At 46.3% G+C, this 22,685-nt stretch overlaps 1 protein-coding gene across 1 annotated transcript in view; it reads right to left on the reverse strand.

The window, feature by feature from the left end:
* ITPR1 (inositol 1,4,5-trisphosphate receptor type 1) overlaps window positions 1–22,685 on the reverse strand; it is a 156,223-nt gene that overhangs the window by 116,616 nt on the left and 16,922 nt on the right. Inside the window, exon 3 of the mRNA XM_041461959.1 lies at window positions 21,621–21,691. Coding sequence (XP_041317893.1) covers window positions 21,621–21,691 — 71 coding nt within the window. The remainder of the gene's footprint in view (window positions 1–21,620; window positions 21,692–22,685) is intronic.

A 22,685-nucleotide genomic window follows, 5' to 3' on the forward strand; every position in this document is an offset into this window, starting at 1 on the left:
TTTGGTCTCCTTCAAAAAGAAAACTGCTACTCGAAAAGAGAGAAATATTTAGACACTGGATATACAGGCAGTTCCAAAAGGAAACATTTGCAGGAAAGACCAGATGCTTTTTTCTATCTCTGGTACTGAGGGAAGATGCTGCATGAAAACACAGAGCCAGAAGGGAGAGCAGCACAAGTAGAAAGGAAAAAACCCCTAAACCCCACTGATTTAACTACAACATATCCCATCTGACATCCATGCAGGCTAAAAAAAGCAAGAAAACCATTCCTCTCCTTGCCATCGCAATGGATAACGCGTCCCTGGATGGGCAACACTGGCTACAAGAGATCTGAGATGGCAAAGCAGAGCAAGTTCCCTCAGAGAAAGCTGCCAAGGAGACAGTGAGTGCACCAGGATCCCTGCAAGCATTTAGGTACAGCCTCATTTATGGACACAATGAGTAACTTCCACCAGGAGAAGCTACTTAATAATCATCTCTTTAAAAATCATCAAAGCACCTTGATGGCTCCTGGCTAATAACAGATACAAGTCAGGGAAAAAAAAAAAATCTCTTCATGTTGAGGAGAGGGGAAAAGAGAGGAAAACAAATCTCAAGTGAGGGGTTCAGAGCTGCACACATTAATGTGAGCCAAGCCAGGATCCCAAGGAAGCTGCTGGTCCCCCTGAGTGTTTCTGTCTTACCTCAGCTCCAGCTCTGCTCCAGCATGAAAAGAAACCCTGAACAAGAGGTCACCTGGACAAACTGAAATGCCATCCCTTTCTCTCCCTCACAAGCACCCAAAATCAATTTTTACACACAAGGAGAAGGATCTGTACTTTACATTAAGGGGATTTAATAAACTAATGTCATAGGAGTTGCAGAAGCAGCTCTAAGTAAATTGTTGTGGCTCCAGCCTTTGTCCCAGCCTGAGAGCTGGATCCTTGACCCAGGAAGCCATTCCCCATCTCCATTTCAATAGTTTCCATGACAAATCTCCCTGTGAGACACCAACACAATCCTCAGGACAGGAACCCTGTGACATTCCCTCCTCAAAATCTTTGGGTCTTTTCAGTCTACATTTCACCCTGGCAGTAAACCAAAGCATATTTATTTTCTGGCCAAACTTCATTTCATTTTGGCTGCTCACCCCTTGGATTTCACTCTCACATTTGCTTCTTCACTTGCTCCTGCTTTTCCAATGAAAGTTCCTGCTGAAAACAGGGCAGGAAGTGGGGGCAGGAGAAAGGGAAAGCTTGGACGGTCTGAGCACAGGAAGAACAGGGAAGATCAAATTTCAAACCCCCTCTGGAAGCGTCAGTGTTGACCAGCATGGAAAGAATACTGTCGTGCTATTAGACAGAGCTGACTGAACAGCATAATAAAAGTCACTTCTATTTAAAAACATTTCGTGTGTGTTTCTCAAGGAATGAACCACCACGGCATCACGCAAGAGAAAAGGCAAATTTTTCAGCTGTTCAAAAAAGCAACTCCATTTTCAGCTCTTAAATGGATTTGGCTTAAAGAAAAACTGCATTGCCAAAAAAAAAATATGTAGGGAGATTAAATAAATATTTGATAATATTATTGAGGTCTTGCTTGGAAGAATGGAAGAAATAATAAAATTGAATTTAGTGCTTCAATTTTTCTTAAGCTAATGAAGCACTCGGGATCCCTTGCCTGAATTGCTTATTTGTTTCTTTCCCTCTGCACCAGGTGCTGCCCTCCTGAACTGCCAGCCCACTGCCTCCTGCAGAATTCCAAATGCAGGGCTGGCAGCCCCTTGGAGAGCTTCCTCAGCTCATCCCTCCCTTCCAAGGGCAGAACCAGCTCCACTCCTGCCATAACACCTGAAGGAATCCCTTCCAGCACTCCATTATTTCTGTATCTAACCCATTCATTTTTACAGTTTCCTGCCATGATTTTCTTCCCTCTCCACATGGACATGGCAGAAGAGAACTTCTCCCTCTCCCAGCAGTACCTGCAGGCTCCTCTGTCCCACAGCTACTGAGATCCAAGACTGGTCAGGGGCCTCTCTGCCCATTTCCCTCCTGGATTTTCTCTCATACCTTTCTGGAAGCACAAGAAACTTCACTTGAGGCTCTGCCAGAAAGCAAAACTGGAAAAAATAATTAATGGATTTAGCAATGTTTCTTCTGTATTTTCCAAGGCAGCAACTGCACTTTTTGTCACAGCACAGCACTGACAACTCCTTTGCTAACCACAGTTCCCACACCATGGATCCTTCCCATTGCACTGCCACATGCCCACCCTCCTCCTCTCTGGATGCAGCCAACTGAGAGCAGTCTTTGACAGCTTCTGAGTGAATTCCCGAGCTGGTGTCTCTTCTGCAGAGCTCACAGAGCACAGCCAGCTGTGACCAACACTGTGGGCAGACATGGGCAGAACCCAGGAGGTCTGAGCTGCCACAGATGCTCAGCCTTCTAGAAACTGGCTTAATAAAGCAAAGATAAACACAAAAACCCCAGGCCTGCCTTAACTCTAGGAAATGACACGCTGGAGCTGAACAGAGCAGAGTCCTGCTGCCCAGCTGTGCTGCAGACCCAGCAAAACACCCCTGCCCACATCTGCTCTGAGTACGCAAGTTTGATTCCTTGCTTTCTGCTGTTGGCTTGAGTCTTTCACCTCCCGAAGGCCTCTCCCTTGTCTCCACTTTAAACAGTCCCCATCCTTTCTGGCAGGGGCCCAGAGATGCTCTGCTGAGCCCCATCAAGTGATGCAGCTCAATCTGTCCAAGCTCGCTCCAGCGCTGGGCGCCGCTTCCCCTCCCGGGAACACAGCACGGAAAACGCCAACAAATCATACAGCTAATTAAAATCTGGCCTCCAGAACGTAATCCTAGCACTGAAGGATGCACTCTGGAAGTCATTTTAATAAGCAGGTTATGCTGACAAGGTGTATACACCCCGTAAACACAAGTGCTGCCATATATTGCCTCTGCAGCAGCAAAGCAGAAAGTAAAACAGCCAAGCACTTCTGAAAAGCGCAATATTCCAGTCTGACAGCACTTAGGAGTTAAGCTGTGCCAGCACTGCTGCTGAAACACAATCCACGGCTTTAGAGATCAAAAATGAAAGTGGAAAATAGTCCCTAAAGCAGTAAAAGAGCCCTTCCAGGCACAGCTTACGAGCTGCGCGCTACCAAATAAGGGAAGCGAGCGGCGGGAGCCAAGGCGGCCGAGCCGCGCTGGATGCGCAGCGCAGACAGCTGGAGCACAGGGAGGGATGGGGAGCAGCCAGCCCCGCTGGGCCGCACTGCAGATGGGAAGAACAAATGTTCTTCTGTGGCCTGAGAGGAAGCAGAGCCTGCCAGGATGGGCCTGCGGGCGTTACCCCACTGGCAGCACGTCCTCGGGTCCGTGGGGCTGCCGCTGCAAACACCAACCCCAGAGACTGACACCCATGGGACACCTGCCATCACCTGAAGCACCTGAGAGCCACAGAATGAGAGCCACAGAGCCATCCAACCCAGGTTGGATGAGACCTTCAAGATAGAGTCCAACCCAGCCCCAACACCTCAGCTAAACCCTGGCCCCCAGTGCCACATCCAGGCTTTGTTAAACACACCCAGGGATGGTGACTCCACCACCTCCCGGGGCAGGTCCAGAACTTCATCATCCTTTCTGTAAAAAACTTTTTTCTAACATCTAACCCAAATTTCCCTTGGTATAGATTAAGACAAAGCCTGCAAGGAAAATCCCAGAGCCTGGGGATGCTCTGTGTGTCCCACAGGGATGCAATTCACCTGCTGCACGGAGCTGCCCAAGTGCTTCCACACAAGCACAAACACGGAGCTGCTGAAGAGAAACTGCTCCTTTTTCAACTTCGGCTGAGCTGTTGTTTCCCTTCTCTCTTTTTTAAACGCATGGATGTAATTCAATTTATTTTTGCCTGCTCTACTAGCTCATTGTCTTCGAGCAAAAGAAGCAGAACACGCTATCATCCATCTCAGGGATGTTTCATACACGCTCCCAGTGTGAGCCTTCTGCAGAAATAAACACTCTGCTAACTTGGTGTCTACTTTCCAACAGACAGAGCAGCTTCTCTGGCTCCTTGGTTTATCACAGCTGAGGGGAACAGGCTGTAAGAGCCTCCGGAACACCAAAACTTCACAGGATAAGCACAGGAGTTAAAACACACCTGCAAAGAAAACCACAAGTTTCACTTCTTTAACTCTGTGTGCAACTACAAAGCAAAGAAGTCTTGGTTTAGGTGCTGACAATGCCTCCCTTATTGCCCTGAAATCCTGGAGACAAAAAGACCCAGTAAAAAGAATATCCTGTGTGTGTGCCTGAAAACCCCACAGAAAATAAATGTATTCAAGTGCTTTGTGCTACAGCTATTTAAAAACTTCCTTTTTCCACAAAGAACAATAATTAGGTATTTTCACTGTTTTCAGCCATCTTTCAAGCTGCCTTACTGACACAATAACAACACATGAATCAGTGAGGGAGAATGCTGGATTCAGAAGTGATGGATGGGCTGGGAGAATTATTAAATAACACCAGCTGCACCACTGAAAGCATCCTACACTCACATCCACCCAGAGTCAGCAAAGAGTCGTCCTGGCTCACAAATACCACCCCTGCCAGTAGCCTCCAAGCAGAAATTACCTTCCAAGTTCAGAAAAATGAACTGAAATCTTCTTTTAGCACTGTCTGCTCCCTTCCCTTCTCTTCCTTCATTTGTTTCAATTACTGTCTTTATTTCCAATTATTAATTGTATCATAATTGCATTAGAACCGTTTCCTGGTTGTGTCAGGTGGTCCAGTCTCTAATTCCAGATCTACACCAGTTTTGTGCCTTGATTTGCAGGATTTCAGCTTTCAGAATAATTTAATCGGGTTTCAGATGGATTTTCCTTTTCTGCACGAAATCCTGGCATTCAGAAACAGCAGAAGCAACCAAAAAAATCTGATTCTATGCCACAGATTTGATAATATCAATTTATAACAGAGGGCCTGCAGAGCAGGACAGAGCCACAGGGCAGGAGGTGAAACCCTCTGCTGGGGATATGCTGGAACAGCCTCAAATGGTGACACATGGCCAAGGCAGCCACACTCAAATTTAACCCCACAGAAGCACCCAGCTTGGCGGTTCCACAGCCAGGTTGGAGCATTCCAAAAGCTCCTGGAGCCCTCTCTGGTTCTGCTAAATTGAGGGGAGCTCTCAGAACTTCAGCACACATGAGTGGTGCCACTTGCTGTTCCAGCCCTAAAATCCAGCCCCTGGCACCCTCAGCTCCAGGAGGGCTCAGTGCCCCTGCCAGCTCTCCCCCAGAGGAGGTTTCAAACAATGCTTCCCACATTTATGACTCCAGAGGAAAACTGCAGCAGCACGAGGCAGCACCGGACTGTGTTACTCACCTGGTGACCACAGGAATAACTTTTACCCACAACAATTCCAACCTTTGGAAAAAAACAAGATTCTCAACCTCTCAATCCAACAAGCAACTCCTACAGGATAAACCAGACGAGTTATGAAATCTGGATTGCAAGTGTCCTTGGTATTAGAGATGCTCGAAAAAACAGATTCAGAAATAACTCTTTCAGCAAATCCCAAATGAAACCCAGACAACTGATGTTATCCAAAGGCTCCATCATGCAAAGTGCAAACTGTCCTGATGAAATATCTGAACCTTATTCCAAGATAAATGGCACAAACAGAACAAAAATTCCACTCAAAACATCTGAGGATGAGGAAGTTATATAAAAAAACCCAAAAAAACTACATGAAAAAGATGTGAAAGCTGATTATCTGCAGTTTCCTGAGCTTTTCAATCTGGATAAGCACTTGGGACTTTCCATGTGTATTTCCCATTTTACTGAGCTCTTGTGAAGAGGACACCATTAGGAGCAGCAAGGTAAATTTCTCTGCCAAGTCTCTGGACTTTTAAAAGGTGAAATTCACGATCCCAACCGTGCCTTCTCCTTGCTCACTGAAAACATTTCACAAGTCTGCCACTTTCCACTCAAACACACAAACTGCACGTTAGGGATTTGCAGAACAAATCCATTCTTTTTTATTAACGAGCACTTCAGATCCTACACGTGAGATGAAAAACTTCTTCAGGAAAGGATTATGGGTCTAAACAAAAGATATTGGCTGGCACAAACCCAGTGAATTGTATTTCCATGAAGCCCAGCTCTTGCAGAAACAGAGAACCATTAATGAACACAAGTGTCACTGGTGCCCTGTGGCAGCCCTTCCACCGTGCAGATTTCCCCTCTTGCTCATTCAAAAAGCTTTGAAGGCTTTTTTTACAAGGTGAAGCCATTGCAAGCATGGTTAAAAACGTGACAAAAACTCAGTATTTGAGGAGAAACAGATGAGCTGCTGGAGAATCACGTGCACTGCAGAGCAGCTGCTGAGCCAAATGGCTTCCATGACACTGTGAGAACAATCCTGTATTTTTTACAGGGCAATATTGAGGCTGGAGTGTGACAGCAGCTCAGAGCAGGCACAGAACAGCACACAGGGATGGAACAGGTTTGCTACTCCAGCCCTGAGCCGCACTACTACAGACACTGCCAAGTGTGACAGCTTTCATGCACATGATCTCCATTTCTTTGCTGTAACATGTCTGGAAAGTTGTCATCAGCTTGCCCACACTCTCAGACACTGTGTCCCACGTGGGGACACAAATGACCGCTGAACTGAGAAAGCTTCCAGCCTGCACTCCTGGGCTGCTCGTGGATTCTGAGCGACTTCAAACACCCCAACCTCGCCCCAGAGAACAAGATTTTCTTACCAAACATCCCTGCATGGTACTTTTCTTAATAAATAAACCCAAACAGCTGCTGAGTACAAGCCTTAAGCCATATGCCTGTTACATACACAAATCAACTTTTTCACTAAAAATATTTAAACTGAAACTGTTGATAAACCCACTGTGACAGAGCAGATGGATCCATCAATTCACCACCAGAATACCCTTTTGCTAGATTAAAAATTTGCAGAGGACTTTCAAAGTAACAGATTAAAAATTTGTAGAGGTCTTTCAAAGAAGTAACAGAGTTCTTCTGCACATCCTTGAAGGGGCAGAATTACAGAATGAATTAGGTTGGAAAAGACCTTTGAGATCAAGTCCAACCTAGGAACACACACCTCACCAACTAAACCATGGCACTGAGTGCCACGTCCAGTCTCTTTTTAAATCAGTTTAAACAGTGCAGAAAGGCACAGAGGATGGACAAGGAACTTGACTAAACCCAAAGGTCCACAAAGGCCACCATGCCCATGAGGTTGTCACCTCCTCCCTCCCGAGCAGCGCAGGGAAAGCCGCTTTGCTGACCCTTCCCCACAACCCATCTGGGCTTTCCCCAAGGGATGCACAGAGCTCTGGACAGCACAAATCCCCAGGATTGCCTGCAAGAGCAGCCTTGCTGGAGGATCCCCTCAGGCAGCTGCTCCCACTCCCACCCCACGCTCTCCTCCATGGCAACCCCTCCTGCACAGGGGGAATTCGGGAGAGGAACGGGAGAGGAGCGCTGCGAGCTCAGCCCTCGCACAGCAGGCTCCAGGAGAGGCTGCACAGCCAGGGCAGCAGCTCAGCCCTCGGGTAAATTCCAGCCAGAGCCCCAAAAGCCACAGCTGGCAGCTGGTGGTGGCACCCAGCACAGCAAGCCCTCCCAGGAGCTCCATCACAGATGGATGAAGAATTCCTGTGGAGCCACGTCTGAGGAAAAGGTTATTCCAGTGGACACCCTCCTTTCCCAACCATCACAAACATCCAGTGCCCATCATCTGTTCCTGCCGTCCTCAGCAGTGTAAAACAGGGATAAAAAGGTGATTGCTGCCCAGCCTCAGCCACGTGGTTCCTTCCTGTACACGCCACTAACTCTGGTTTGTGTGTGTTTGCTCAGGATCTGCTCTGGTTTGTGTGTATTTACTCAGGATCTGCTCAAAAATTCCCTGTGACACATTGAGAAACTCTCACTAGGTCACCTGACTGCTTCAGCAAGAGCTCTGTCCAGAACCAACTCTCTCCACACCATTCCCAAAGAGCTTGAGGACATAAAACTGCACAAGGCAAATCTCACCCTCGAAGACATTTAGTGTTGTACAGAGCAACTCAGCATTTATCTGGAACAAAAATCTAGGTAAGCTTACCTTTACACTTGCAAGATAACAAATATTTATAAACAAACGTTCTCCTTTCTACTAACCAATATCAGAGCACTATGCCTTTACACTTTAAAAATCTAAATATTGGAAGCGTGGTTTAAATTAGCACAGTGCACAAGATCCTGCCAGTGAATTATCCACCAATAAAAACCACATTTGGAGGTGGGAGAAACTCTGGGAGCTTCCAACACGCGCCACAGAACAGATATTCAAAGTAGCTGAGTCACTGTGGTTTTCTGAAATGAGCCTCCAAGCAGGATTGAAGGAAGGAACATTAAGTGACAGGCACTTCAAAATCTCTGACAGATAAAAGTTTTTCTTTTAAAGTTCCTGAGTTTTTCAGTCTGAGGCTGCAGCTTCTTTTCTTCATGCTTTTTTCCCTTTTATTTTTGGTTTTTGAAGACTTTGATATCTAGCTTCCAACATAATGTTTAACTTCAATCCTGCATTAAACATCAGAGCAAGGACCAGGCTCAGCAGACTTCTAAAAACCCAGAGCAGACAGACAAATCCAGCAAAGGTACAAGAAAGAGCAGCAAATGTAAACAGTGCAAAAACCTGGAGGGAACACAAGGTACAGCAAGATGGAATTAATTCAGTGTGAGAGGCAGAGGGCTCCCCCAACCCCTTCCTGGTTTTAGGCAGGAACAAATCCTGGTGAAGGATCACAAAAATCCTCAGTAGAGCACAAATCTATGCAGTCAACAGGTAGGAAAACAACACTGAAAGCTCAAAGAAAGGAATTTCTGCTCAGAAAACCCTCCTGTCCCTGGAAATGGCCTGAAAACAAAAACCCATTTTTATGGTTTTTTTCCTCCAAAGAACTTTACTTTTTCTCTGAGGTTTTGGGATGTGCTTCTTTTTTCTGCTGAATTTCAGAAAATGAAAAACTTGGATATTTTCATGTTTTTTCTCAGCAAGGGATTCATAAAGAAGCTGGAAGAACAGAATATTTTCTCCTGTTCAATTCTGAACATTATTTTACTCATTAGTGGGAAGAATAAGAATTCCATGTGGACCCCACATCTCCAAACCTTGCTAAGATTTTTCCTCCCATCCTTGCACAGCCCCCTCTGTCCATTTAGTGGCTGCAGAGGCAGCACAGGGAATGTGACACCCCTCTGGAAACACATCCTGAAACAGCTCAGCCTCAGCACAGCTGCAGGGCTTCCCCCTCAATCAAACTCTACAGAAAGGCACAGATTAAATCACATTTCTTCCCTTTACAGCTCTCCCTGCTACTCCTCTGCCTTCAAGGTCCTCCCAATATTGCTCAGCACTGAGGATTGGGAACACTGAGCAGCTGTGGTGATGCCTTCTGATCTTTCAAGGTAACTGCACCTAAATACTAAAAAATAAACATGAAAACACATCCTTCTCAGTTACTTTTGCATCAGATAAAAACTACAAATTAAATGTCAACCGTGATATTAAGATTAAAAGGAGCTGCTGTGAAGTATTAGTGGATGTTCATAGCATAAGGTGCTACAATTAAACACAAAATCATCTCTACATGTTGTACTCCTTTCTCCTACAATGTTTATTTGTTTATGTATACATATATAAATATATACATGAACCTGTAAGCAGACTGCAATACAAATAAGCTGTTAAAACCCAGAGTTCTCTGCAGGCAAATTCTGATCCCAATGCAGAATTATCATCTGTCAAGTTGCCCAAATCGTCTCAGAACACAAAAACTTGCAGCACATGACAGGCTGCATATGGAAAAAATTATATTTGGGATTAAATCTTATAGATCATATTTGAAGGATCTTCTCCTCATTGTCATTTTTCATGACCAAGGCCATCTGCCTGACAGGGAGTGGGAGGAAAAATTCTTCACTTATTTTAAAGCTTGTCAATGCCAACCAAGAACGTTATTTGTAAAATCTATATTGCCTTCAGATTTACCTCCAGTCCCCAAGGCAGGAGTCAGGGTGCAGCCATTCCTGTTTACTGAAGGATCATTCTCCCTGCAGAGCCACCATCCCATAACACTGCCCAATGCTCCTGCAGCAAGCACACAATTCTCACTGCCCAGGAAAACGTGGTGATCGAGTCACTCTTACAGAACCTCCTTTTCTGATCAGTTTTTTTGGCAATCATGTAAATAGGGGACATGATATGCTTTTCAATCAACAAGGAAAATGCACTTCTGAAGGTCAGAACAAAGTCAGTCAACACCACCCCCAGTAAAGTTGTACCAAAGGCTCCAAAAAGTCTCTTTGCTCAATCCTGGTGTTAAGACATGAGCAAGAAGTCAAAGATACCTGGATGCATTTGCCATAAAAACCCAGTTAAATGCCCATGGAAATGCTTGAGCCAGGCTCTGTGCTGAAGCCATTTGTGCCCAGGCAGCACCACAGATCCAGCACTTGGTGCTGGAAATCAAAGCTGGGAGTCCAGAGCTTGTGCCAGATCAGCACTGCAATTCCTGCTTTTGGGAGGGGTTTTAAAGCACCCAAGGGAACACCCAGCTCAGCCCTCCCTGGTCCTGTCCTCCCCTTCAGAGGGGACTGAACTCTCCCTCTCTCCTGCTGCTGCTCACACTCTAACCGTGCTGAGATTTATTCCTCTTTCTCTGACAATAAAACGCAGCTTTAGGGCAGCAGGAGCAGCTGAGGGCTGGAATCCCCAACCCAAACCATCCCCTTTGGACTGGCTCCCAGAGGTTTGGGCCACCACCAGCCCAAACCTCTGTCCCCGAGGCTGCTCAAAGCCAAGTGGTGCTGCCTGGAGATCACGTGCTGCTCCAAAGGGAGGGAAAGCATTTTTACAGCTCTAGCTCAGATTTTTTCCTTTTCAGGATGGCTGCTCCCTCATCCAGCTCCCTCACTTCCTCATGCCTGCAAGTTCTGTGTTTATTTTTTCCTTGTGTAATTTTTAACCTCGACAAATAAAAGGGTTGACATTCACTAAATGCAAGGTCTAAGTGCTACCAGATTGCTTCTGCATAGCACAGCTCTCTGTATCCTCAATAAAACCCAGCTCAGGCATAATTTGTTCTGGTTCAGGCAGGGGAGGATCCTGTGGCAGTGTTTTCAGCACTGTCATGGCTTCTCTGCTGTCAGAAGAGCTTGCAGGAGACTTCTTCCTCTGATCATCTCACTGAGAGCCACAGCAAGGCTCTTCAACCACAACACAAGGAGTTCTGTTTCCACTGAACTTCTGTACATTACATAACCAAAGCAGATGATAATTGCCAACACTGAGGGCTCAGTGCTGACTATTTTCACAAATTAGGAATGAAGAAGTGTTAGCCCTAACACACAAGTCCCTCGAGCTCCTCTCTGACTGAATAGTTGTTCATCAGAATAAAATTTGCAAGGAACTCTGCAGGCAGTGTCAATCTGTAATGGCTATTCTGGTGTTTCCACATTCATGTGAGACATAAGGCTTCTTTTACACATTTGTCAGGGGCCACTAAAGCTAATCCAGGATTTTTGCAGCTCCCTACCCGCAGCCAGCCAGCTGCCAAGGAAGGAAACAAACAGTTTATTCCTAAAGATCCAGTCAGGTGCTTTTCAAGACTGACCTCAAAGCAGCAAATTCCTCTCTGGATGGCAAAACCATGCAAAGCAGTTTTCAGAGACAAGAACCTTCACCAACAGCTCACTTGTTTCCTGGAGTTTGGATCACAAACTTTCAAGTCAGGCAGGAAAGACTGGAGGTTTTTATACACTCAGGTCCCAAACCAGCAGCAGATCAGCACTGGCACACGGATCTGCAGCCAGCAATGTGAAGAATGCAGCTGGAGGTGCTGGAACTGCAGTGGCAGCTGGAGGAGAGAGATCCCACTCAGGTGCTGACATTAAGCAGCACCCTTCATGCTGAAGGATGAATCCAGACCCTGGAAGAAGGGCAGAACACTCCATCTCCAGCAGGGTGGGAAGGGAGGGAGATGTGAGTGGCACAGGCTGTTTGCTGAGGACACCTGGCAAGGTCTGCCTTCCCTCACAGCACATTCTCATGCTGCTGGCAGCCTCACCACTTTCCTTCTCAAACACAAGCACTCACAGCTTCACCTCCCTGAGACACCACCACTGCAGGCAGGACTCCTGCTTAGTGAAGAACAGGCTGCCCAGAAAATCAAAGTGAAATTATTTAACTTCTGGGTTGGGTTCCTCTTGGACTAATGACTTCCAAGTGGCACTTGGACACAGCACCTGTAGGGCCTCCTTGATATGGGTACTAGGCACATTTATCTCTTGTCTTCTTAAGTAAATAACCTGAACTGAACAGACTTTTGAATTGTAACTCATTTTGAAGTATAAGGCCTTATTTTCTAAGTAAAATAATTGAGGTTTTTAGTATAATTTCCTGCTATTGCAAGCAGCACAGAATCTCATTGTGCCCTAGAAGCAGGAGAAGGGAGATGACACAGAACACACTGACACAGATGAGCTCCCCAGGGGTGTCACAGGGCATTCACCTGCTCCCTCTGAACAGCCAAACACCTCATGACCACGAGAGGAGATCAAACCTGGCCACAGAGACATGTCAAGGGGAAAAGCCTGAGAGGCCAGATGTGGCTCCCCAGAGCTTACTGGGGAAGGCAGACCTAAAAACAAAACTCCTGCAGCATCAACGTGCAAATCTAGGTGTGAACTGGAGGATCCAGGAGCACAGATCACACCTTCCCTGTGTGCTCATCAGCAATCAGCCAGCCAAGGGGAGCCAAGAGGCTGTGGTGAGGCTCAGCCCTGCAAGTGTCAGCACTTCCAAGCTGCAAATGCTGTTCTGAACCAAACCTGAGTGCGTTTGGCACCAAATGGTTGTGCTCCCACACAGCCAGCACAGCCCACAGCTAAATCCTGGGATTGTCTTCAAGGGAACTACAGCTGCTTTTGAGTGAATACAAGCACTTTAACCTCAGCTACAAAGCCCTGCCACAAGAGCTGATGATCCACTGGTAACTTTAATCCACTGGTTAGCAAATTCCAAGAGCTCCCACCAAAGTGGGAAGCATCATTTAGATGATCCTTGCCTAAAAACCTTTCCCTGTGTATTTTGGTGTCTCAAGCACCCAACAGCAGGTGAACACAGCTCCAAACAGAAGTGAGGAACAGACAGCCCACCCAGCCTCCCACCCCAGCCTTGCCTATTCTGTAGTTTTTATATTTTTACCCAAATAACCAGCTTGTACATAAGAACACAATAATTCATCACAACTCCTGTACTGCAAAGAAACAAATCTTTGGCTCCAGGTTACCACAGTTGGATAAAACCTCACCCAGGCCAGGTCAGTGAGCCTGGGCACCATAAATGCACTCTCAGAGGTGTTCTGGACTGCCAGCAAGATTTTACACCCCACACCTCACCTGAGGCTCTCAGCACTTTAGATAATGAATGTACAGCTCAAGATGTTCCCAGTACCTGGGAGACTGCTGTCCTCACACACAGGGCTTTTTCCACACAATTTATGACATTACCCATCTGTCTGCATCCTTCTAAAGGAGTGAGCCTCCTTCCCCTGCAGAGCAGAGCCTGAGCTGGCAGCAAACACAACACCCACCCTGAGGTTTACCTGAAGGCTCTCTGCAAGTGCTTGGGGTTGCTGAGACTCCCCAGCACCTCAGTCCTGAACAGAACAGCTCACAGAACAGACTGAGAGCCTCTCAAAAGAAGAGCAGAACTGATGGGGTGTACAGAAGAACACACTTGACTACTCTAAATATTAAGTGAACCACAAATTTTAATAACTTTGCTATATTAGAAGATAGGCACCAATGTCACCCCACCCCCACAATTCATCAAGGCATTTCACTCCCTTGGGCTCTTGTGACTAAGTATAATATTTCATTAAATATCCTGTTCATACTGGCTTATGTACTAGGGAACACACTAATTTTAGAAAACTGATTAGCTAGTTCTTTCTAACTGAATGTTATTGTAGCTAAGGTCAGATTTTGCACTGAAACTATGGCAACAAAGCCACAGTATTCTTTTGTCTACAAGGTTGGGACCAGGTTTATTAACACAACTGCTCTACTTAATAGCTCAGCACTGCTTTTTGGCAATCCCTTCCTCGATCCTACCTGAAATACCCTGAGCTTTCCACGGGGAAAAGGCTCAGACCTGCAAGAGTTGAGAAAGAGTAAACAAAATGCTCTTTTGAGCACTTATTTCTTCAGTTTTGGGCACAGCCAACCCCCCTTGTCCCACACAGGGACACGTCAAGATGGAACTGCCACCCCAATTTGCAGAGGGACCAAGTGCACAGATCAAACCTCTCCCCAGGACAGAGATAATAATAAATTAAATCCCCCTCCTTCCTCTGCTGTACCTGAACCAACAGACTGGGTTTCACACAGCCTTCCAGTTATGCATATTAATGGCACTCTCTGTTTCAAAGGGCCTTTGCTCTGCCTTCATCTCCATGCAAACATCCCAGATGAAAGCTCTTGAAGCCCACAAGTTGGCAGACAGCTGTCTGGGCACAGAGCAGGGGGGAAACACAGCCCAGGCACCCTCAGAGCAGGGGGGAAACACAGCCCAGGCACTCTCTGTGCCCTCAGAGCAGGGAAACACAGCCCAGGCACCCTCTGTGCCCTCAGAGCTCCTCCTCTGTCCCCAGGTGTCACACGGACCTGGACAGACCCTCTTGTGCCACTCAGACCCTTCCCATCCATCTCAGCAGCCCATCAGTGGGACACACACACAACCCTGACCACATTCCTCCATGAAGGCAGTGATTATTCAGCCAGTCATTTATCTCTGCTGAGCACATCAGCACAGAATTCCCGCAGGGTTTGGGTTGGAAGGGACCTTAAAGCTCACCTCAATCCCAGCCTGCCATGGCAGGGACCCCTTCCAGTGTCCCAGGAACCATCCAGCCTGCTTGGGAAGCCACAGCTGCTGCTCTGGGTAACAGAGCACCACAGAGCCAGGATGTCTTTGGGATATCCTGGTAGTCCATCACAAATAATTTCCCACAAACTTGTCTGGCTTCACAGGCCACTAAGGAACCACTGCAAGGGGTGTGGGAAATGAAATAAAAACAGCTTTCCAATTCACTCTCCATGATAAAAAACCCAAAAAACCTTCCCTTGGATTCCTGCATCCCCCTGATCAGGGCATCCCAAGCCTTAGCAGATATAAAGCAAACCTGTCTGCATGGAAAAGCAACACTTCCAACTTCCCAGCTTTTTAAAAAATACCTAAATGCTGCAGTGGCAATGGTCCCCAACATCTGCTTGCACGTAGGCTGCAGTGGGTTGAAGTTTCACAATTCAGAGACAGGATTCAGGATTTCTTCATCTTATAAAGGGCAGCAAATTCAAATGCATACAAGCAGTTGGCAGTTTTCTAGTGCAGCTCTATAAATACTGAAAGATTCCTCATCAAGGCAGCAAAATGTATTTTAGATTTAACTACAACCTAATTCAGCAAGACTGATTTTTTTTTTTACTCAAAATGCTCAATGCTTCAATTTTGAATTAAAAAAAATTATAGGCACAACAACAGACTGTATTTTTATAATTTTTCTCTTCCATCAAACAACTTAAAACAACTTATTTTGATTTTACACTTCTTATTTTGATTTTTACTCTTTCTGAAAAGGGGGTAAGAGGCATCTTTTTTCTTTTTATGGTGTTTGGCTGTAAAACAGAAGTTGCTAAGTGGGTATTCACTATTATGCTCCACTTTATACTTCTGGTATTCAGCACAGGCATTTTAATCTGACTTGGACATCTCAAAATTGGAAAGAAGTTTCTATTGCACTAAGTGATGGATGTCTCTGCAAGAAGGCTTTGGCCTCAGCACTCAGGCACTCCCCAAAGTTCTGCTTCCTGCACGAAAAACAAATCCTGCTATTTGAACTGCTACGATCAGAGGGAGAAAAAGAAGCCATATTCAGACTCTAGTTTAAATATTCCTTAAAGGAACCCAGGCACTTTAATAATGAATGCATCCAAGCATTTCAGCAGCATTAGAAACTCCATGTTCAGAAGGAAAAGAAGCCCAGACTGGCTGTGCAGCTCAGGTCTATCCCATCCTCTTCACCATCACTCCAGCTCAAACCTCTGCAGAACACCCACCCCAACTCAGCTGAGAGAGTCAAACAATTCAGGCTATTTCACATCAAAGTTTAAAAAGCTGATATCATCCCTTTCACCACAGCAGACCAGGAAAGGTGTGTGTGGAGAGCACCAGGATTCAAGGCTGATCCCACAGAAACTCCTGAGGAACCCAGGGGTGGCACTGAAGCACCCAAAGGGCTCTATCTGCTGCTCATAATCCTCCAAAACAACAGGCACAGGGACCTGGTTATTTGTTTTAGCTAGTTTTTTCATTTTCCTAAGTGTTTGGGAAAATTAACTATGTGACCCTCCAGCTGAAAGAATCCCTAATCTCAGCCCTGATGCCAAAGCATAAACAAGCTTGGCCTGGCTAAATAAGGGTAAATAATGTGTATGTGTGCAAGAGAATTCCAGAGCCTCCAGCAGACCTGCATGAATCACAGATTTCCTTCATATTTTTCCTTCATATGGAGTTTCCTTCATGTAACACAAAGCAGGAGTGGGGAGGCTTCAGATCAGTGATGGCAAAGCTGTGAAGGACAAAATATAAAACATTTCTGCCGGGGAGAAGCACATTGACTTCATCAGTGCTGAGCACAGGATAACTCGAGAACATCCATCAAAACTGTGGATATTGGGAAGGAATTGTTCCCTGGGAGGGTGTGCAGGCCCTGGCACAGGTGCCCAGAGCAGCTGGGGCTGCCCCTGGATCCCTGGCAGTGCCCAAGGCCAGGCTGGACCAACCTGGGACAGTGGGAGGTGTCCCTGCCATGGCAGGGGGGGCACTGGATGAAATACAAAATCCCTTCCAACCCCAGATGTTCCATGACCCATACTAAATACCGTTTTTATAGCCATATCATTATAAATTAAAGCTGCCTAGGGAGTTCCTCCCTCTGCAGCTCCGAGGTGAGCCCCCAGGGCTGGCCCCCAACACCTGCAGAGGCAGCAGCCACAGGAGCTCAGCGTGGATTAGGATCAAAAGAACAAACAGAATTTGAACTACTCCTCTTCTGTTTCGCCATGAGGGTATTTTAAGTCTAAGATATGGGTTCATTCCTTGAACATCTTGCCAAAAAAAGAGTGTTGCCCAGCAACTACTAAAACAATGTTCTGGAAGGAGGGAGCTGCTGGACAAATTAACCCAGTGAGTGCCCTTTTTGCCAGAGTTTCCAGCAACTATTGCAGAGCTGCTGGAAAGGCTGGCAGACAGCTCTGCATCCCAAATAAAGAGCTGTAAGGAATTTCCTGAGCAGCCTGTCAGCCAGACTGCTCTGCTGTAGTAGCAGTGTCTTGCATTAAACAAACACGCTTGGCTCGGCGCGGGGCTGCGCTCCAGCACAAAGAACACAAACAAAGCTCTGCAAACGCACAGTCCGGCTGACTGAGAGCACTCAGCAGCAGCCCCAGCAGCAAACCTCCAGCCCCGGGCTCTGCTGCAGCCCCTGCAGCACGGCAGGGCTCGGTGGCACTCGCAGAAGAAGGAGCTGCGTGTGGATTTCAGGAGGAATGATTTCCAGTGGGGCTCCAGCCCAGCTGAGGGTCAGCTCCAGTTCACACTTCCCACATCAATCCATGCACGTTAAAAGGAAATTCATTTCTGGCCACTCCTCAGCTGCACAGTCGCACTCAAAGATGGCAATTAGAGCTTAATGAAAACATTCAATGTCTTTTCTGTTTAAAGAAGTGCAGGTAACTAAGGGAATGTCACACTCTTTCTTTTTTTGGAGACTCATACAAGGAGGATTTCTTCCAGGAATCTCATCTGTACACAGTACATTTACAACAGTTAAGTAAAAAAACCTCTTCTGCATATTAACATTATTAAAAAGAAACACTCTAATGAATGCACTCTTCAGTCTTCACATTTTGAAAAGCAGTTTTAGAGGACTTTTGAACTGTTTGGAGCTGGAGGCATGAAGGGCCAGAGAAATGCTGTACTTGAAAAAAAACCCAAACACACCCAAAGCACTGTATTTAAAGTGGACACAGAAAGCCAGAATAAAAAAAAAATCCATTGAAATCTTAGACCATAATTGCCATCCAACCTCAAACCACTGACCTCAGGTGCTAAATAATTCTCCTTGGGATGGAAAATAGTAAGAAAACGAATCAGCCTTCACACCTTCCAGTGATCAGATGAATATTTTAATGACCTAGAGGCACCACAGCATTTAACACGTGAAATAACTGCAGGTAAACACTCACAGGAACTTGAGTGTGCTGCACTACCTTCCTCCGGAGCTCCTTCCAACTCCAACACTTCACTTTTTTACCATCTAATAACCCTGGAATTCTTTGTTTTGAAACCACCTCATTTACACTTTTACTCCACACTCCAACCCTGAACACCACCCGCCCTCTGACTCTCAGCTGCCTCTTGCACCTCACCCTTTCCAGGGCTCCCCCACCTCCAGCTCCATCTGTCAGCCAACTTTTCCCACAACCAGTGTCAACAAAGGCAGTCCTGGTGTCCCCAGGATGCTCTGCTCCTTCTGTCCCTCCCAGCTCCAGCACATCCTCCTGTCCCACCACACTGACTCCCAGATCCCCTCGCTGCCTCCAAGCCAGTCCTTTTCCAAGCAGTGATTTCCCAGCACACAAACCCCACCTCGGCTGGGAAGGGGCTGTTTTTAGGAACACATTGCTCAGGCAGGGCTATTTTCACACCACCAGCAGGTTACCAGTGTTTAGTGACAGAACATACTCACATTTAGGCACTGCTGCCAAATCCTTCTCTGCAGGCACAGGGGTGGTGCACACACACCCCCCACTTTGTGCACAGAAGCTCTGCCCCATTTCAAGGGTCTGAAGTAGAAAGAAAATCCCCCATCCTCTAGAGCAGGGCCTTGCTGCTGCCACCAGATGCAAAGGATTAAATGTAGCCTTGGCAACATGACTTTTTACAACCTGAAGCACCTGTGGTTAGGGGAAAAAGCAGGGTGGGTTCATTCTGCCACTGGATAACCAGGCTTGAGTTTCACACTGAATTTTCTTGGAGTCATCTATGCATATCTAAGCAGTCAATCTTGCTTCTGGAGATCTCTCCTCACGTTGATTAAGCATGAAATTTGTATTTACAACAGTTTTACATCTGCCCACGGAAGACAGAGCTGCTCTAAGGAGATCAGAATGACACTTCTCAAAAAATGGTACCAAAAAGGAGATCCCCAAGCCTGGCCAAAGGTGACAGGCTCAGTGTCCCTCCCAGGAGGGGACTGACCTGCACCTGGACACCCTGGAGCACAGGGACATAAACCAGGTCACAGAACCACACAAGTGTTTTCCCAGTCCTCTCTAAGGGTACAATCCATGTCACTCCCACTTGATTCATTTTCTTCTTGCTCCAAGCAGATTTTGGAACATTCCTTCATAATCACCAGTGCCTGACCCCACTCCTCAGGCCCGCAGCTGCGTGATGACCAACATGAATCACAGGATGGTTTGGGCTGGAAAGGACCTCAAAACTCATCCCCTCCCACCCCCTGCCATGGCAGGGACACCCCCTGTACCCAGGCTGCTCCAAGCCCCACCCAACTGCCGCATAAAAATGGAGTATTTTCCATTTCTGCTGAAGATGAGGTGATAAACTCCATTATTACTTCTTCTGAACATATTTATCACGGAAAGCATTTTATCTCAGACTACACTTACAAAGTACGTGTATAAATAAGAGAAAAGGCTGCTAAAATTTTATGACTTTTGTTGCCATTTACCATTAAGCATAAACCTCCCCATGAAAGCTTCACTGAAGTAACTACAAAGGTTGGAAAAGGTTCACACCATTCTTTCTCCCTGTATAAATTATAAGTAATATGAGAACATTTACAATGTCTAACCACGGTGTTTTATGTCAGACAAATGTCTCTCTGTACTTGCAGTTCCTAAACTGTGCTAGCAAGAATTGCCTTTTTCTCATTCTTTCCTCTCTCCCTGTCTCTCCCTCCACCTCCTTCTGCACCCAGCAGACTCAGTCAAATCTGCCTTTATTCTTCCATACCATTTTAATATCAAGAATGCCTCCAAAGTCAAGGCTCTGCTTCACATAACAGCATTGTTCTTTCCTGGAGAGCTTGCCACCGAATGCTGAAACTTCCCCAGGTTGCCTCTTTAGTGTTTCAATTATCAGCTCTTCAGTTTTCCAGGAAAAAGGGAGAAAAACCAACAAGAACTCACAGACTTCAGCAATATTTTAAAAGGAGAACTTCATTATATGTGACATCATGTCATGGCAAAAAAATAACCCCCAAAATCTCTCAAATAACAGCAAGCAAAACCAGCAGCACAGACTGGACATGATTTTCAAGGGCAATCACCTGCAGTTCTGGCCAAGCCTCAACAGAATTATGGTGATTCTGAGACCCTGACAAAGGCAAAGCATAACCAAGGAAACAAGATTCATCCAAAGAAACAAGACACAGGTGCTGCTACACCTGAAACAATAAAATCCAGACCAAAATTTTAGAATATTTAGCTGAGTGATCCTCTAGGTAAAAGATGCAACCCAGGGGTGAGAAAAAGAATTCAAGGTCTTTGCAAACAAAATCCCAGTGAGTGCTTCTCTTCCTGTCTGAGGCCTTTCTTGCACAAGTCAGTCCTTGCCAAACTGAAAAGCAGAGCACTAATTTCTTATCACTGAGCATAAGTTTCCTGGCAGAATTGAAAGCAAAGCCCAAGGTAGCTCATATCAAATTAGGTCAGATAACAATAGTTGTGGCTAACACTTGCTCCTTTTTATTTTCCTCCTCCCTGAGGTTTGGTACTGGGTAATTAGGAAGAAGGTGTGATAGAACAGAGAAAAAGAAATGAAATTCCCAGGGATTGTGAACATTTGGACAGATCTGAAAAGGAAACAACTGGCAACCCCATCCCCTCACACAGCTTTCTTCATTCCTGGGTTTGGCTGGGAGAGAGCTGATCTTCCTTGCAGTAGCTGGTAGAGCCACATTTTGGATTTGTGCTGGAAGCTGTTGCTAACACAGGGATGTTTCAGTTACTGCTGAGCAAATCTCTGCTCCTCACCTCCCCCATGAGGGCTGGGGGGCACAGCCAAGCCCAGGATGTCCCAGCCCATGGGCATCACACGGGATGCAGAGCTGGGAGTGCCTGTGGCATTTGTCTTGGCCCAACACCTGCCTGCCCATGGGAAATGGGGAATCAATTTACTCTTCTGCTTTGCTGCTGGGTGAAGCTTTTCCTTTATCTACTGAACTGCTTTGTCTGAACACTCTTCCTCTCCCAGCTCTCTCCCCCACCCCTCTGGGTGGGGCTGACTCAGGTTAAACCATCACAGTCCCACAGACATTCAACACACACATTTTTCCTCATGGGTTGTCATCCATAGAAGAAGATGACACTAAAATATGCTACAGAAAGCACAGATGCTAGAAATTGTTACACATCACTGCACAAAGCAAAGAATCATTCTTCTAGGCAGAAGGGTAAGGAGCTGTCTGGCCAACTTACCTCTGAATTTTTTGGGTGGGTTGTTAAGATCACCTGCTTCTGGCTGTACAACACACCGATCATCCACAAGGCTGCAAAGAAATGAGCACTGAAGTGAGATTCCATCCCCTGCAGCCCCTTCCCTCCTCCTCAACAAAACCAAAGTCGTTCACTTGCAATATTTCATCCGAGTGGCCACTTCAGCAGAAGACATTCCCCAAATGCCAACTTATGCCAGATCTTTCTAAGAAGCATGCAGCTAATTTTTACTGTTGCCCAGAGCTATGCTCCTGGTAGGTGGGACAATAAATAAGTCATTGCTCCTGTGTTCTGCATCATCCTTATGCTCATCCCCTGCTCGAGGTGCAGACAGAACAGCCCATATTCTAGGGAGGTGACAGACAGCCTCAGGACAGCTCCTGCCTCTTGGACAGATTTGAGTCACGCTGCAAACGTGTTTATATGAATAGAGAACAGGGAAATATGACAGCTATGCAAACTGGACACTGACCCTGTGACCCCTCCAGTATTAAGAAATGGCAGGAACAGTCACTGCCACAATAAAAATTGACTCCTGAGAGAAAGGAAGGCACAAATGTACCCTCCTGCTCACCAGCCAGGCACGAGGTGAGCTGAGGGACTGAGCCAACCTCCTCCTGTTCTGCCAGGAAGAGGGGGAGGTGGACAAGCAAAAAACCAAGAGATTCCAAGAGGGAATGCCAGGACAGAGCTGTCTGCCAGGAAGAGGGGGAGATGGACAAGCAAACCCAAGAGATTCCAAGAGGGAATGCCAGGACAGAGCTGTCTGTCCCTGCACAACCCCCACAGGGTCAGCTGAAATCCCAGAGAATAAAGGGAATGGTTAGGAAGCCCCTGTTCCCACTGCTCCGCCTGAGCAGCTTTGGATCAAGGTGGAGTTGGGCTTTTCCCAAACACTGCTTCCAAACTGGGAAATTGCACGTGTAATCAAACCCTTTGGGGCTTGATTTGATCCTAAACGACTCAATTTGGCCCCTTACAACCAATCTGTCAAAGAGGCTTTCTACACAAACGTAGAAAGTAAAATTCCAAGGTCAAAGGTTTGAG

Source organism: Pyrgilauda ruficollis, unplaced genomic scaffold (genome assembly GCF_017590135.1).
Source record: "Pyrgilauda ruficollis isolate IOZ18807 unplaced genomic scaffold, ASM1759013v1 scaffold10, whole genome shotgun sequence".
NCBI lineage: Eukaryota > Metazoa > Chordata > Aves > Passeriformes > Passeridae > Pyrgilauda > Pyrgilauda ruficollis.